The sequence below is a fragment of the Lissotriton helveticus genome, chromosome 1_1 (genome assembly GCF_964261635.1).
Source record: "Lissotriton helveticus chromosome 1_1, aLisHel1.1, whole genome shotgun sequence".
Classification (NCBI taxonomy): domain Eukaryota; kingdom Metazoa; phylum Chordata; class Amphibia; order Caudata; family Salamandridae; genus Lissotriton; species Lissotriton helveticus.
Genome location: NC_136057.1, coordinates 1,465,378,877 through 1,465,395,247, shown reverse-complemented (window position 1 = coordinate 1,465,395,247; position 16,371 = coordinate 1,465,378,877). Strand labels below are relative to the sequence as shown.

The 16,371-nt window shown below is 45.5% G+C and overlaps 1 protein-coding gene across 1 annotated transcript in view; it reads right to left on the bottom strand.

Moving 5' to 3' along the window:
* The window catches only part of RNF41 (ring finger protein 41), a 320,109-nt gene that overhangs the window by 97,099 nt on the left and 206,639 nt on the right, over nt 1-16,371 (bottom strand). The window contains exons 4-5 of the mRNA XM_078686225.1: nt 10,733-11,004; nt 9,670-9,805 (exon numbers count right to left, since the gene is read on the bottom strand). Coding sequence (XP_078542351.1) covers nt 9,670-9,805; nt 10,733-11,004 — 408 coding nt within the window. The remainder of the gene's footprint in view (nt 1-9,669; nt 9,806-10,732; nt 11,005-16,371) is intronic.

The window sequence follows — 16,371 nt, the reverse complement described above, 5'->3', positions numbered from 1 at the left end:
CGGGTAGTTCAGGGAGAAACCCAGATCGTGAAGCAGGCGAATTGTAGTCGACATGTCTGCGGCGCACTGTTGCTCCGACTTGGCTTGTACGAGCCAGTCGTCTAGGTAGGGGTAGACATGGATGTTCTGCCTCCTGAGGTGCGCCGCCACTGTCGCTAGACACTTGGTGAACACCCTCGGGGCTGTTGTGACTCCGAAGGGTAGGACTTTGAACTGGTAGTGCCTGCCTTGAATAGTGAACCTGAGATATTTCCGGTGTGACGGGTGTAGTGGAATATGGAAATAAGCATCCTTGAGATCTAAGGTTGCTAAGAAGTCTCCCTGGTTTAGCAAGGGAAGAATCTGCTGCAGTGTAAGCATGTGGAAATGTTCCGATAGTATGTACAGGTTGAGGGGACGTAGATCGAGAATGGGCCTGAGAGAACCGTCCTTCTTTGGAATAAGGAAGTACAGGGAATATACCCCTGTGCCTTCCTCCCCCACCGGCACGAGCTCGATTGCGCCTTTTTGCAGCATCGCCACTACTTCCTGCTGCAATAAGTGCAAGTGCTCTGCGGACATAGGCCTTTGCCTTGGTGGGATGTTGGGTGGAGTGGATTTCAACTCTAGGCAATAACCATACTGAACTAATTGTCGCACCCACCTGTCTGTGGTGATGTTTCTCCAGACGGGCAGGAACTGCTGCAGTCTCCCCCCGACAGGTGTTAGGTGGTCGGGGGGCAGTGACAGAGAGTCACTGTTTGCTTGGAGTAGAGGTGCGGGAGCTGTTGTTTCCTCTGCCGCGACCTCTGTTGCTGTTGTTCCTATAACCTCCCTTGTTCTGCTTAGTGAACGAGGCTTGCGCCCCACCTTTGGAGAACTGGGATTGTTGACCCATCTGTCCTCTGGTGACTCCACGTGCACCTGAGCGACGAAAATTGCCGCCACGAAACTGTTGGGACTGCAGGGCCCCCATAGATTTAGCAGTTTCCGTGTCCTTCTTTATCTTCTCTAAGGTGGTGTCAACATCCGGACCAAACAGACTATCAGGATTGACTGGCTGATTCAGAATTGTCGTCTGAATATCCTGCTTGAACCCTGAGATGCGGAGCCAGGCTTGTCTTCTCAGCATAACGCTAGTGTTAATAGCCCTAGCAGCTGTGTCCGCAGCGTCAAGTGCACACTTGATGGCTGCGTTTGATATTAGCTTTCCTTCCTCAATAAGCATCTTGGTGCCTTCTTGGAACTGTGGGGGCAGGTGTTGTATAACCTGTTCTAGGGTGTCGTAGTGCGCCCTATCATAACGCGCCAGGAGCGCCTGTGTATTTGCGATGCGCCAAAAGTTTGCCGCCTGTGCAGCCACTCTTTTGCCTCCTGCCTCAAGCACTTTGGACTCCTTGTCCGGGGGAGGAGCTTCACCCGTTGTCTGGGAGTTGGCACGTTTCCTGGCATTGGCAACCACAAGAGAGTCCAGTGGCAACTGTCCCCGGATGTAGACGGGGTCCGCAGGAGCAGGCCTGTACTTCTTTTCAATGCGAGGGTTGACCACTCTAGCCCTCGTAGGCTCCTTAAAAATGTCTCCAGCATGTTTGAGAACACCTTTCAGCATAGGAAGTGTCTTTACTGTCCTCTCAGATATGGCAAAGGTGTCAAAAAGGAAGTCTTCCTCAACCGGGTCGGCATGCATGTCCACATCATGATTGGCCGCCGCCCGTTCAATTAGTGCATGAAATCCTGCTGAGTCCTCAGTCGGGGATGCACGTGCATTAAAGGTTTGCGGGTCTTGGCCCGCACCCTGGGTGTTTTGGTCACCAGAGTCGTCGTATGAATCTGGTTGTACATCAGGGTCATCGATGGGGAAATTGTACTGTTCATCCTCATCATCTTCCTCACCCACAGAGTGTTCTGGGGAGGGAGTAGGGCTCCGTCTAGGAGGAGGCTGAATCGGCTCCGTGAGGCCTAAGGCGTCAAGGGGCACCCTCTTCTTCTTCAACGGGATGACGTAGGGGTCCACCGGCTCCGAAGTGATCTTCCGTTTATAGAGGGTCAGCTTGCCGGTGGCAGCATCGATGAAATGCTCTGAATCGTCCACCGAGTCGAGTACACGACGTGGAAGAGGGTTTGGCAGTGAGGAAACCTGCTTCGGAGCCGATTTCGTCGAAAACGCTTTCGGCGCCTCCTTAGGTGGCAAGAGAAAAAGGAGTTTCCCCGAAGGCTTAGCCGGAGCGTCCTTTTGCGGCTGCGGTGATGGCATCGGAGCCGATGGAGCAAGGGCCTTCTCCCTGATTCTCTGCAGTGACTCCGCAATGGGGGACGGTACACTGCCAGCGGGTTTCGTCGCCGACAAGGATGCTTTGAGCGGTCCCTCGGATCCGACGTCCTCGCGGGCCTTGTGCGGTTTGGGCGCGGAAACCTTCTTCGGGTCCTCCGAATCTTGAGGCCGGGGCGCCGACTTCTTGGGCGTAGCCTCTTTGGAGCCGACCTTGGCGGGCTTGGACGGCGCCGGAGCCGTTGATCCGAGCCGACCATCTTTCTTGGGGGCCCTTTCCTCGGGCGTCGGCTTCGATTTCGGAGCATCGGAATCGACCGACTTCCTCGGCTTCTGCGGACCGGAGGTCGACGGAGCCGACGGGGTGACGGGCACCGACTTCTTCACAGGCACGGCAGCCATTTTAGGAACACTCGAGTCCTTTGGTTTCAGTTTCGATTTCGGGTCGGCCATTTTAGGTGTTGACGACCCCGACGGTTTCAGTTTCGGTTTCGAAACGTCGTGCCCAGCAAGTGAGTCCGAAGCCGGGCCCGAAGGCGGGGCTGTGGCTTGCGGCAACGGGTCCAGGGTAAGGCCGACAGGCGATCCCGTGTCCCGGTCGTCCTCGAAACTTTCGGGGCAGAGCTCGTCCGCAGAGCTGTCCGCCGCGGCCCCATAAATTTCATCGTCGTCTCCTACCTCTTCGACGTAGTCGAGGACCTGACCCGCGACTCCGTCGTCGTCTCCCGGATCCGCCTCGACCTCCGACCGTGAGGGGGAGATTTGTAGAAGGTGACCCTGGACCTCTTCTTCCGGGTCGCCGAAGATGTTCTCCGGATCCGGGGCCGCTTGCCTAGCTTCCAAGCGCACCGCGCGCCGAAGCTTGAGAGTTTTCTTGGAGCGGAACTGTGCACAGGCCTTGCACTTGCCGTCGTCGTGGTCCGGTGAAAGGCACTTGTTACACACAGGGTGTAGATCGATGTGTGGGTACTTAGACCCACAGAGCGGGCAGTACTTGAACGGGCTCCGCTCCATGTCCGTAAAGGCTTGCTGTCGTGTCGCGATGAGAAGGCCTCAAAGTTTAGAAAGCGAAGAAAACTCCGCTTATTCCGGCTTCAAGAGACGGAAGACTCGAGACCGAGCGCAGACAATACCGACGCAAGAAAATCGAGGCCTTTTGGCCGGTAAAAGATAGTTTTACTTGGTTCCGACAGTAAGACGTCGAAACCACATCCGAACCCAATGGCGGAAAAAAACAATCTGGGGATGGAGCCGATGCCCATGCGCACTGTAGTCCAGGGGAGGAGCCACCTATCTCAGGATACTTCGAAGACTCTTCCAGGACAACAATGTGCAATCATCCGAGCCCAACACTAGGCGGCGATCTAATGCTAAGATATGAATTTAGCAGCCCACATGCCTCGAACTGGTTCGTTATCAAATCCGAGCTCTCAAGACACAGCTGTCAGCTCTCAGCGTTATAAAAGTAAAGTCAGGACCTAATGTGAGTCGGGGTCGGGTTACCACGGCATGGCATGACAGCACTCGTGGCACCCGCGGTACTTACGGCTCTTGCAGCACTCACGGCACCCCCGGCAGCTCGTTGCAGCTTCTGATCTCCCGCGGCGCTCTTGATGGCTGTTCTACTCTTCCGCGGTGTTTGCAGCGCCGGCACCGCCCGAGGCACTCGCGGCCCCCGCCTTCACTTTCGCCTTGCCTCTGCCTCCGCCTTCACTCGCCGGCGCCTACAGCCGTGGTAACCACGGCAAGCACTTTCACCCTCGGGGGAACGAGAACCGGGTGTTAAGTGCAAGGTAGTGCAAGGTAGAGTAAGGTCCCGCTAGACCTGCCGCTGCGCCTCTGCTGACACGGCCGCCACCCCCTCTCTTCGTGAAACGTGTGATCAGCTCGCTCAGCTCACTCTGGCAACCGGAAGTTCAGTTTGTGAAGAGGAGACCATCTATATGAAATTCAGATATGGTACGCTTAGGACAAATGTTTGTGAACTGAGGTGGTCCAATAGTAGTAGTAATCTTTGTACCTTATGTGCAAACCAGGTAAAGGAAGATGATACACATTTTGTTTTTTCGCCCAACTTATGCAATACCAAGGAAAAGGTGGATATTGCCCCTTTGTCGGAACATAGGTTCCAGATCCCACAAAGAGGCTGGAAGAATTCTAAAAACTAATACCAGTCAGGTAATAGTCTTTGGTGTTAGTAGATTCTTCCTGACTGTTAATTTTACGAGAATGAAATTGGGTCTGAAACTTTGAAGTCGTAGAATCTATATATCAGGTGCAATCCTCTAAGTAATATTGTTGGACACTTATGAAGTAGAATATTTTTAATATCTATACAGGATATATTAACTGTCTCAATGTTGGATCCCCAGATTTTTTTAAATAAGTTTTTATACGCATGCCTTTTTAGCTTTTAAATTATTTAAATGTTTAAACGTGACTCTTTGCCCCCGGAAATGGTGTCCAGGACGTATATGAAATGTACTGCCTATAAACTATTAGTTCCGTTATGTGGCCTTGTGATCCATTTAATGTATATTGTGAAATTGTAATGTAATTATAATGTATTTTATGCATCTTTTATGGTACTTAACGTACCGAAATAAAGATTTATTGAGACTAATTGGAGAATTAAAAAAGAGCTTATCCGGCAACCACAAAATAAGCTAGAAGAACTAGAAGGTACCACTTAACTATGCCCAGAGAAAAGCCCTGCCTGGCTAGGAACAAAACAAATGAGAAAAATGTCAGATAACTTTGCCTGAAGGCAGTCTATTTGCTGAGTACCGCCCCAAGCCACAAACATGTCCAAACAACTGACGTATATAGTTTTAATCGAGGGACACCTAGCAGCCAAGATGACATCAACCACCTCCAGAGGAAGGTTGAAGTTGTTAAGCTGTCCCTGCTCAATCTCCAAGCATGAAGGTTTAGATTGCGAAGGCCCGAGTGCAGGACCTAGCCTTGCTGCTGTGACAACAGATCCTCCAGGAGGGGCAGCCTGCTTGGAGGACCCAGGAGTTCTGGATATCACATTCTCCATACCCATTACGTGCACTAGGAGCACTTGGGCCTGCCGCTGACCCAATTGCGGTCCTGAAACCACCACTGCGGATGTTTTGCAGTCCCCTCTGAAACGTGAACGTGGTCAGAGAGGCCCTCTTGATGTAGGGCCTGCTGAGACTTCAGATCTAACTGCAGAGTCTGCATAGGCCTCCTAGTTTGGCCAACCAACAGTGAAGGCCATCAGTTCCAGCAGCCTTAGAGTCAACCTCACTGAAATCCAGGACAGAGGCTGAACGATCGGGATTATAGCCTTAATGTCCTGGACTTTCCTTAAGGCAAAAAACGAACAGAGTTTAGAATGGACCGGATGAAGGGGAGCATCTGAGAAGCAGTCCGGTGTGACTTAAGCACTTGAAGATAGCCATAGTTTGGAGGTGGTGGATGGCTGCCTGCTGCAAGACTGCATTTAGCAGCCAGCCATTAAGGTAGAGGAAGACTTGAACCTCCAATATACGAAGGTGCGCTGGCACCACAACCATCCCTTTCATGAACACCAGAGGTGCACTAGTGAGGCCAAAGGGGAACACGGTGAACTGAAAATGCTCCTGTCTCACCACGAACTGCGGGTAGTGCCACAATCTAGTCTCCAGGGTCGACGGCAGACGAGACCTGGGCCAGTGTGAGCATTTTTGTTTTTTTTTACGGTATCAGAGCGCTTTACACAAGCACCAGTTGCATTACATGAGGATACATTCATTTTTGTTAGGTACGGGGAGATTACGTGATTTGCCCCAAATCGCAGCAGAGTTATCGGTGTTAAAGCCTCTAGAGGCACCCCTATAAAAGGAGCGACAAAAGGAACTTCTGGGACCTTGCGATTGCAAGGCTCCCATTGATTTGTCGGTATCCGTGTGTTTTGGTTTAGTATGGTTGTTTGAAACTCTGGTTTAAACCCGGATATCCTTAGCCAGGCATGTCTGCGTAACGGGACACTGCGTAATTAGCTCGGGAGGCTGTATCTGCGGCATCTAGAGCACATCAAATGGAGGAATTAGTTACTAGTTTACCTTCCTGTATGAGAACATGGGCTTTTGTCTAATATTGATCTGGAAGGTGTTGTAGTAGGGTCTCTAGTTCATCATAGGGCACCCTATCATACCTAGCTACTAAAGCTTGTGTGTTAGCAATCCTCCATATGTTGGCTGCTTGTGACACTGTTCTTTTGGCAGATGCGTCCAAGTGTTTTGACTCCGTCAGGTGGTAGAGCATCGCCTGAGGTTTGAGAGTGGGCCCTTTTCCTGGCGTTGGAAACAACCAAGGAATCTAAGGGAAGCTGTCCTTTAATGTATGCTGGGTCAGTTGGGGCAGCCCTGTACTTTTTCTCTATCCTAGGGTTAATGATTCTAGCCCTTATGGGGACTTTAAAGACTTCAGGAGCGTGTTTAATGACCCCTTTTAACATTGGTAAAATAGAGGTGGACCGTTGAAATGTTGCAAAAGTGTTCATGAGGAAGTCTTCTTCTATGGGGTCTGTATGTAAATTTTCCATGTGGTATTCTGCAGCCCTGTGTATTAGCAGAGTGAAACCTATAGTGTCCTCTGGAGGGGATGGTCTAGATGGGTAGACATCCTCTTGTGGTACATTAGGAACATCTGGTGTGCCATGGGTCATTTGGGATGTAAGGATGACTAGGTTCCCCTAGAGGTTCATCATCCCCTTGGTCATCAGGGGTACCGTCATCATCTGTAGGTGGAGGAGATTGTGAGGGTACTGGAGATGGGATAGGAGAGATGTATGGTGGAGAAGGAATCCTTAAAGGGGAAGTAGCAATGTCTTTTTTCTTTGAAGGAATTGGAGGTGGTGTAGGTTTGTCCATTTTCCTTTTGTTGGATGGACCAATCCTGAGATAACCTGTTTCTGGGTCTATTTCCAGAGTTTTTTGTGTGGGATCGGGTCGAAACGGCTCCTCCTCTGAAAGATGGTGTTTTGGTGTCGATTTTCAGGAGTCCGAATGCCTGTGTGGCATTGTTTTTGGTGTTTTATGCTACTTTGGTTTGGAATCGGGAGCTTTGTTGGGTTCCGAAGGTTTGGCTCGAGTCTTTGGAACAGGTTGTTTGGTCTGCTCTGATGATTTTTTCGGATCAGAGGTGTGCGTGCCAGATGGTTTTGGAACCACTTGTTTTTTGGTTCCGACAATTTTTGGGGACCAGAAGGTTCATTAGTGGTTTTCGGAACCGCTGGCTTTGTTGGTTCAGAGGATTTCTTTGGATCCAAAGGTTTTGGTGCCAAATGCGCCGGTGTGGAACCAGGCTTCGGCGCGGTCAAAGACAATGGTTTTGGTTTCTCTTTTGCTGGTGCCGAAGATGAGGTTTTGGCACCGACGATAGTCTGGCTCGATCCAGAGTGGCCTGAAGGCTTATATGTAGACTTATTTGCTGGGCCTGAAGGCGGGGCGTGGGAAGTTTTTTCCTGGTGTGCACCTAGGCCCGAAGATGAAAGTGTTACCGAAGCCTTTGAATGGATGGATAGGGGTCGACGTCAGTACTTGCGACCAGTTACCCCGGAGTGATGTCTTCAAAGTTGGATTCTTCGGCTTCGATAAAGGTGCCTTCTTCCATCCGCTCCTGCACATCGATACCTTCTTGGAAAATGTCGTCTGGTATCTGTCGACGATCGAGCCATGCTTCTTTGAGCTTGCCGATCTCTGATGGTTTTGTTGGAGCGGAAAGAGGCGCAAGCCGGACAGTCTTTGATCTCGTGCTCAGATGAAAGGCAGAGGTTACACACCTCATGAAGATCGGCGTGTGGAAACTTGGATCCACATTTTTTGAAGGGAGTCCTTTCCATGAGCCAAAAGGCCTGGGGCGCAGATAGGCCCGAAGGTCTGCTTCGACGACTGGAACCAAAGTAGAAGCTTGTAGAGAGGTGTGTCGAAAGGGAAACGCGATCGCAAACAATACCGAAGAGAGGGTAAAGATTGCGCATCGAAAGTTAAATCGGTAACGATACCGAACTGGAATGCATCGAACACATCCGAGCCCAATGGCGGAAAAAAACAATCTGAAGATGAAGTCTATGCCCATGCGCACTATTGTCCAAAGGAGGAGTCACCTATCTCGAAACTTCCAAAGACTTGTTCCAGGACAATAACAAACTGCCAACACCAGATGGCGATCTATCCATAGTGTATGATCTGCAGCTCATATGCCTCGAACAGCAAGGTTTCGCCCTATAGCATTCTGGCGAAGATTATGGACCACTCCCGAGCTATCGCACTACCCTACCTCCCTGAAAGATGTCTGGGAAGCAGACACCTCATGTAAAATTATATGGTTGCAAAAGGTGAAAATCACATTGGTTAGCATCGGTTTGCAACATTTATGGGGCGATCCAGTGGGTCATCAGTTCCCCTCTAAAAAAGAAAAGAGGGCTCTACTGGTCTATGGTCGTAAAGAATGGTACCCGAGCCATTGAGTGTGCTACATTGACAGGCAAATTCATAGGGTTCAAGTCCTTTCCTCAGTATGAATCTTTCTGGGATGTTATATCCAAGCCTAGAGACAGACTACTCTACTTTCAATTCCGGGTAGGTACACTCCCAGTAAAAACCATGCACAAATGGCTTAATTTAAATGACCGCAAATGCCAATTGTGTGTGGATTTTGAGGAGACTTATTCACACAATCTATTAATCTACCCGGCCTATAAGGGCCCCCGGGACAAATGCTTAAAACCTTTATGCAGAAAGATGGGTACCAGGTGTAGCACCATTGCAATGAGAATACTGTTGACCAACATAAATGACTTGTGTGTAGTAGCAACTGCTAAATTCCTAAGTTGGATGTGGTCAATTTAAGAAAAAATGACAAAGATTCTTGTGCCCATTCAACTTAGTGGCTAGCATAAAGAGTAAGTTGACATACATAATGGCTAGGACAATGTTGTATTGGCAGAGCAATAACCAACGATTAATGTAAATTTCTGTCTGGTACAATTGTGCTCAGTTCTAGAACGTAACATCCATTCTAGTGCTCTATTCACTAGTTTATATTTGATAGATTTCATGCCAACCAATTATGGCCATTGGTTGTAGCATATTTTATATTTCCCAATTAATAAGTTCACTTTTATGATATTTTGTATGTGATAAGATATTTTACATTTTTTAAGACAAAATGAATGTTTCACATATGTGGTACAGTGGTTCTATGGCTTTTTTCTGAATTTCCTAATCTTTATATTACCTTGAAGCCTTCGAACTCCAATTTCTTTTTTTTTTATAAATATGTCAAGCACCATAGCTACAGGGTGCACACACACCCCGATTCGAAATGCAGTGTGTATCGCTGTTAATGTCTTTTGAGATCCTGGTGATCGAAATAAAGATTATGAAACTAATAATAGGAGGCATTACCTGTTCAGAGAGCTGGTGCTTATTCTCAGCCGAGGACTTTTCCAGGTCAGCAATTCTGGTTTGCTGCTGCTGCACCACTGACCTCAAGTGCTTAATGCAGTTGTGGTTTGGAAGCTCATCTTTTGGCATCTCCAAGCTGTGGAGGATCAAGAGGAGGAAACAGTCAGAATGAATTAGCCACATTCCTATCACAGTGAGGAAAAAAGTTATTTGGTAGTAGTGAACTTAATACAAAGGTGCAGAACACAATGATGTTATCTTCACATAAAAGGCAAGCCTTTCATTTCTTGTGTAGTCCACTGAAGGCATCACTAGCCTGCTAAGTAGGCACAGTTCGTTTAATAATGAATTTGAAAAGATTTAGTTCGTACTATTGATCTTCTGAAGACACACTAACTTATCTGCAGCACCTTACTGAGCAGTTTTAGAGCGCTATTGAAATGGCTGGTATAAATAAAGGTTAGATGTTCAGTCATAGCTTATTTTTTGTGGACTTAGAGGTGCGACAAGAAAAGTAATGGGACATTTTCACAAAGTACACTTTCTATAAAGAGTTAGAAAGCAGTTTCCGCTGACCCACAAATCAATTTTTCTGAAGAGTTTTCCAATTTACTAGTAGAACTCCACTGTACAAAGTCTGTTCAGCATTTATATAAACATGGAGACTGGCACACATACATCATTTAAAACTTAGAGGTCAGCATAAACTCCAGGCTCTACACTCAGTCCTTTAGACTCCACACTTCCAGTGCACTTACCCAAATCCCTGATGCAAGGCTTACAGAAAACTGGTCTGTCATGACAATTAGAATGTATTTATGCAGTATTACATATCGCAATTCCGCTGCTTCTCAGAGCTATATATAACAGATATGATTACTCCATTTCACAGCACTCAATTTAACTAAGGAAAAGAGTCAAAGTTAACCTTGCGAACAGTTAAAGTTGTGCCCTGCAAACAAAGCATATGTCCGCAGCAGTCTTATTTTCTCACTGTGCCATCTTGCTGGATATTCTTCTACCAAACCAACCCTCATGCCCCCCCCAACCGCTGCACACTTACCCACATCCCTGCTCACAGGTCACAGGGCGTTTGGGATTGTGCTCGCAGTCGTTAAGGTGAGACATCAGGTTGTCAAGTCGAACCACCACAGAACAGCCAAAAACAGCGTTGTCACAAGTAATCTGCAGCTTAGAGAGCATGTTCCGCATGATCCGCGGGACAGGGCGCAGGTGAGCCACAGTCACCACACTGCGGTCCACCGGGCAGGTTTGCTGCTGCGAGAACCACTGGGTAATGCAAGCATTACAGAAGGCGTGCTCACAGTGAGGAGCCTAGGGGGAGAAAGAGGGACAACGGTTAGAAAAGTTCAAAGTATCAGAGCTTCATTCCCATTAAGTCTCACATTGTGTTGCATAGTCTGATCTACCAGTAACAGTCTTCATAATTGTGAATCTGCGGCTCCAAGCACCTAGGTTGCTTTCATCATCTGTGGAGTCCAATGCTATCCCACCACTGCAGGAATGGGAGAAGGAAGACTAGCCTATTTACACAAAAATAGAAGGCTGCTAGCCTCCCTTTCTAGTAGGTCCTTGTTTTATGCCTACATGAACACCAATTTCACATCCACGACAAAAAGCAAGTAACAGGGCTCAGAAAAACCAACTAAAATCCATCATTATTGCGCCAACATATTATGGATAAACACAGTTAGCTTAAATGAAAGGATATTGAACATTGCTGGTCATTTCATAGTAAAAAGGCATCGTAGCAGTTCTGACACTAGCATCCTAAATGGTTTTTCATCTAAACTTGTTCAAGGAAGAGCTATGTGAATGAAGCCAAAAGCAATGGAAAAGAGAACTCAAAGTGAACCCGACAAAGAAGAACCTTGAAATGATGTCTGGTCTGACTTCTGTAAATAATTCTCTAATTTATCAAGTAGATGGGCTAAATCACATTAACTGAAGTTTAAACTAGAAGTCTTGGATTTCGTTAGTATGGCCTTATTTGTTCGTCAGATAGATCAGGCTCCTTGTCAGTTCAACATTTGTTCAGTTAAAAACCACTATATTGATTAGATTTTTCTTTTCTAAAGGAAACCTATAATGGAACGGCAGAGTTTAAACTTGAAAGTTAGTTATTAAATTAGTTGTTTGTGCAATACAGTCTGGCAAGTAACATTTGTCCATTAGTCTGTGAAATTCAGATAGCTCTTTGATGTTTTTTGTTTTACCAGCATCTCTTTTAGGGACGAACCCTTTTAAAACAGTGTAAACCCTATAGTCTCAAAAGCTTTGGGACCCTCTTTCCAAGTAATCTAGGATTTAGAGTCAACAAAAGGACAGATGCTGAGCCTCTACAAGGAAGGGCAAGGTTAGGTGATTTACCACCAAATATACCCAACACCAATACCCCACATGTTACATTTCCAGTCCACTTTCTTTTGTTAGCCCTCCAAGTGCCTCGTACCACTAACAATTTAGTCAGTGAGGTTATTTAACACCTTTTTTAAATTAAAAAATTGGGGAGGTGATTTTCATTTTCCAACTAAAGGAGTTAATAAACCGCTAAACTAAGAATACGAGTTTACTTGCCAGTAACTTCGGGTTGGCAGCTTGCAATCTGTTTTAAATTCACTTACTGTGTCAAAATGCGATTTGAAAGGCGGGTCTGAAATTTAAGCAGTTTTTGTAAAAGCTTAAAATTGTGAGTTCCAACGGAAACTACAGCTCTGAACTGGGAGATTAATGCTCTACTGAACCAACTACTGGGTTTACTTTATGAGCCGAAGCACAAATGTGAGAGTAACGTTTTTCCTAGCATCTATTCCTTAAGGGCAGTGAAAGATTTGCATGCTTTACCAGTATAACAGTGACTAGTACAGCTATCGGGAACATACTTCTGAGTACACATCAAGATTGAAACCTCAAATAAGATGCATTTTGCAGTCAAATGACTTGAATTAACAATAATTTTCAAAGACGTTCTATAGCTATATATATATATATATATATATATATATATATATATATATATATATATATAAACAAAGGTTAAATTGAAGTTATAGCTAGAAATTGTAATATCTTACTTTATAATTAGGGCTCCCGGCTTTATGGTATTGTTTCCCCATTTCCATCTCTAGTTATCTATATATATTTTTTGCTAACTTTTTCTGTATTTATCCATATTTATTTAGGGTTTTGTGGAAAAATGTAAGCTGAAATTTGAATATTTCCACATTTATTTAACCGATAAACAAGCACTCATGCTTGAATGTCTACCCGGTTTCAGTGCTGTGAACACCTGCAGACGATACACCAGTGCACTTATATAAAAATATGCAAATGTCAGTATCAACCTTATGCATATATACTGATGTTAAAGCCTCTTAACTAAAATTCCTTTTTTTAAACCCCCTTATTTATCAATCCGAGCATCTATTGGTCTGGCAGTGATAGCAGGCAGAATTTAGAATTACTCAAAAAGCAACCCAATTTCCGTTTTTATCCACATTTAAAAATGAATACAGACACGAAAACTAATGTGGTCTGTCTGCATTTATCTGGAAAAAGAAAATCAATAAAAACGGAAAACAGGGGGCCTTATTTATAATTTAATAAAAGCTTAGAAATTCACTGAAAAGAACAAGAGTTAAAGGGACATTACAGTAAGGTGGAAATGTGAGTTACAAAACACACAAGATGATGGACGGAATGTTGCACAATGGCAAAACATACACCCCCAGTCACAGATCACATAATCCATCATTATTTTGCTCACCAAGCGACCCCAGTTCAGAAATGGGCATATGCAAATCAGTCTTGACCCTGTGCCTCATGGGAACAGTGCAGCCCGAACTGCCAAGCCATGTCTTCCCTGGACCGGAATCAAGCATCCTAGGACCGGTTTTTGGCTATCAGCCGTCTTCAGGCTTAGTGAGCACGGGACCCACATCTGGGCATACCCTTCCCACATAGGGTGAACAGCAAAACACACAAGATGGATTAAACCCAGATCTGTGACTGGGGGTGAATGTTTTGCCATTGTGAAACATTCAGTCCATCATCTTGTGTGTTTTGCTGTTCACCGTATGTGGGAAGGGTATGCCTAGACGTGGGTCCCGTGCTCACTACGCCACTGGAGTCAAGCTATCCTGGCTGAAGACGGCTGATAGCCAGAAACCGGTACTAGGATGCTCGATTCCAGTCCAGGAAAGACATGGCTTGGCAATTCGGGCTGGACTGTTCCCATGAGGCACAGGGTCAAGACTGATTTGCATATGGCCATGTCTGAACTGGGGTGGCTTGGTAAGCAAAATAACGATGGATTAAACCCAGATCTGGGGGTGAATGTTTTGCCATTGTGCAACATTCCGTCCATCATCTTGTGTGTTTTGTGGAAATGTGAGTTAAAACATACTATTTTCAATTAACAAAACAGAAATAGTAACTATAACTCATGTCCGTTGGTACAGCCCCCATCACACAAGGCAGAGGGAGTCAGGGTGCCCCTATCCTGCCCTCCTATATCTTATTTTCTGTTATTCTTATTTCAGGTTGCAACCAGCCTATCACAGCACATGGCTGTGCTCGCTGATCTACTGTGGATTCTCCACAGAGTGAAATATACAACGTTTTTAACCATAATTTCACAAAAGGTACTGAACAAATGTACACCAAATCACAAAAAAAGCACGCTTTCTGGACTCAATCTTTTTTAGGGTCAAATTTGTTGCAATTCTGTCCAGCTGTTTTGGCTGTAGTGGTGTATAGTTTTCTTATGGGAAAATTAATGGGGAAACCTTGTTTTGGAACTACTCCACCCCCGGCCCCTTTCTCTGCCCCCACTTGATGCATCACCCCGAAACGTTTACACACAAACACACATACTTACTTTGTCAGGTTAACATTTAAGAACTATAGAGAAGATACCAAGGAATTTAGAGAATTATTCACCACATTTAGCACTACTGCTCAGGTGTTCCAATTACAAAGACTGGGATTGCCATTTGGAACATGCAATGTATAGTTATGCGACGCAATTTGGACAACAACTCCAAAGGAGGCCATAGGTTTACACTTAACTAATAGGAAAGATTACTGAATGCTATTTCTGCAAATATACTTCTACAAAACAATATGCAGAACATCTCCAGTCTGACTTTCATTATTACAGCACATAGCTAGATTCAGAACAGAAAAATACAGGTGACGCAAACCTCAATAACATTACATTTTGAGAAACATGAAGAAAATCAAACCGACATAAATCTGTAAATGATTGAAGGTACATGTTGATGGAAGATTTCACCAGCACCATAGAGGTGTCTCATTCCAGATGTCGAAATTGGTTGACACTCACTTTCAAACATTTTTGTAAACAAGTTAAATTTCGGGACCCAACCACAGATAGGAGGATGATGTACAGCATCGGAATCAACAACTGCTAATGTAAAGCTACCATCCGTTTTTTCTTACCTATCCTATCCCTGGCGCCAAAAAACACCAATCTCCAAGCACAAATTCAGGGGGTCTTTCCACAAGAACTGCAGAAAGAAATTCCTGACATGGAGTCCTCATTTCCGCCTCTTAACAGCGAGAAGGTTATTTCAATACATTCTTGGAGTCTGATTTTAATGATCAAGTTTGTCCTCGCAAACGTTAGAATCCAATTGAAAAGCAGAAAGGTTAACTAGAAGGAATGTACTTTAAGGCAGCACATGGCTACACGAAGTAGGAGGAAAGATGCGCCTATGCAAACACATCTTTAGTGAAATCTACTAAAGGGTTTGTAACATCCAAAAGCCCTTACTTAAATGGACCAAGGGCTTCCTTTTTCTGGGTCCAAATATATGCTAATTTCCTGTTGGTTCTTAATTTAACCAGGTTGGCTTCAAATACTTGTTCTCCATTACTCCTGCGGGTTATCAAACTTTTTTGGTTGATAAGGCATACTAATGTAGCCATTATGTGCTAGGTCTAGAAAGTAAGCTATTATTTTGCATCCCACTTCACTTCTTACACTTTCCATTTTGTCTAGTTTGAGGAACTGCACTTCCAGTTGCATCAGTTTGATAGACTCAGTAGTCCTCGCTTGAGGGGCCCAATACAACTATGAAGTGTTGCATCAAGGTTTGTGCCCAATTGCAGTCTTCGTTATCCTGGAACTCTAGGTAGTGGAGTAAATTTTTGATGCCTTGTTTTCTTGTCCCCAGGCAGCTAGTAATGTCACATCCCCCTCAATCTGCCTTGCTTTCAGCAGAGCTAGAATTCATCAAATAAGGCTCCGTGCAGGTCCCGGAATGCTTCCAGATAAAGGAGATTCCCTTTTCCCCCACTCCTGTAGAATGCAGGGACCTTTCATGTCATGCTGTATCTTGCGTGTTAGCTGGATAAGTGCATATTTTTAAGCCTTCGTAGAAGGTTCAGATTCCCTACTGTAATCCTGACTCTTCACCCATGTTTCCAAGTGAAAAGGTCCTAAGATTCCATAAAGCTTCTAAAAATTCCCAGATGAATCAAATCAATGATAAATGCAAAGCAAAATCCGAATTAAAATTAACTTATTTCTAACAAACCCTGCTGCTAAGACTATGACCCTACCCTATGAATCGTCCTCTAGAATGATGCTGCAAATGTACAACTCAATAACCACCAACAATACCACAGCTACCTCTAATTCCATCACAGTACTGC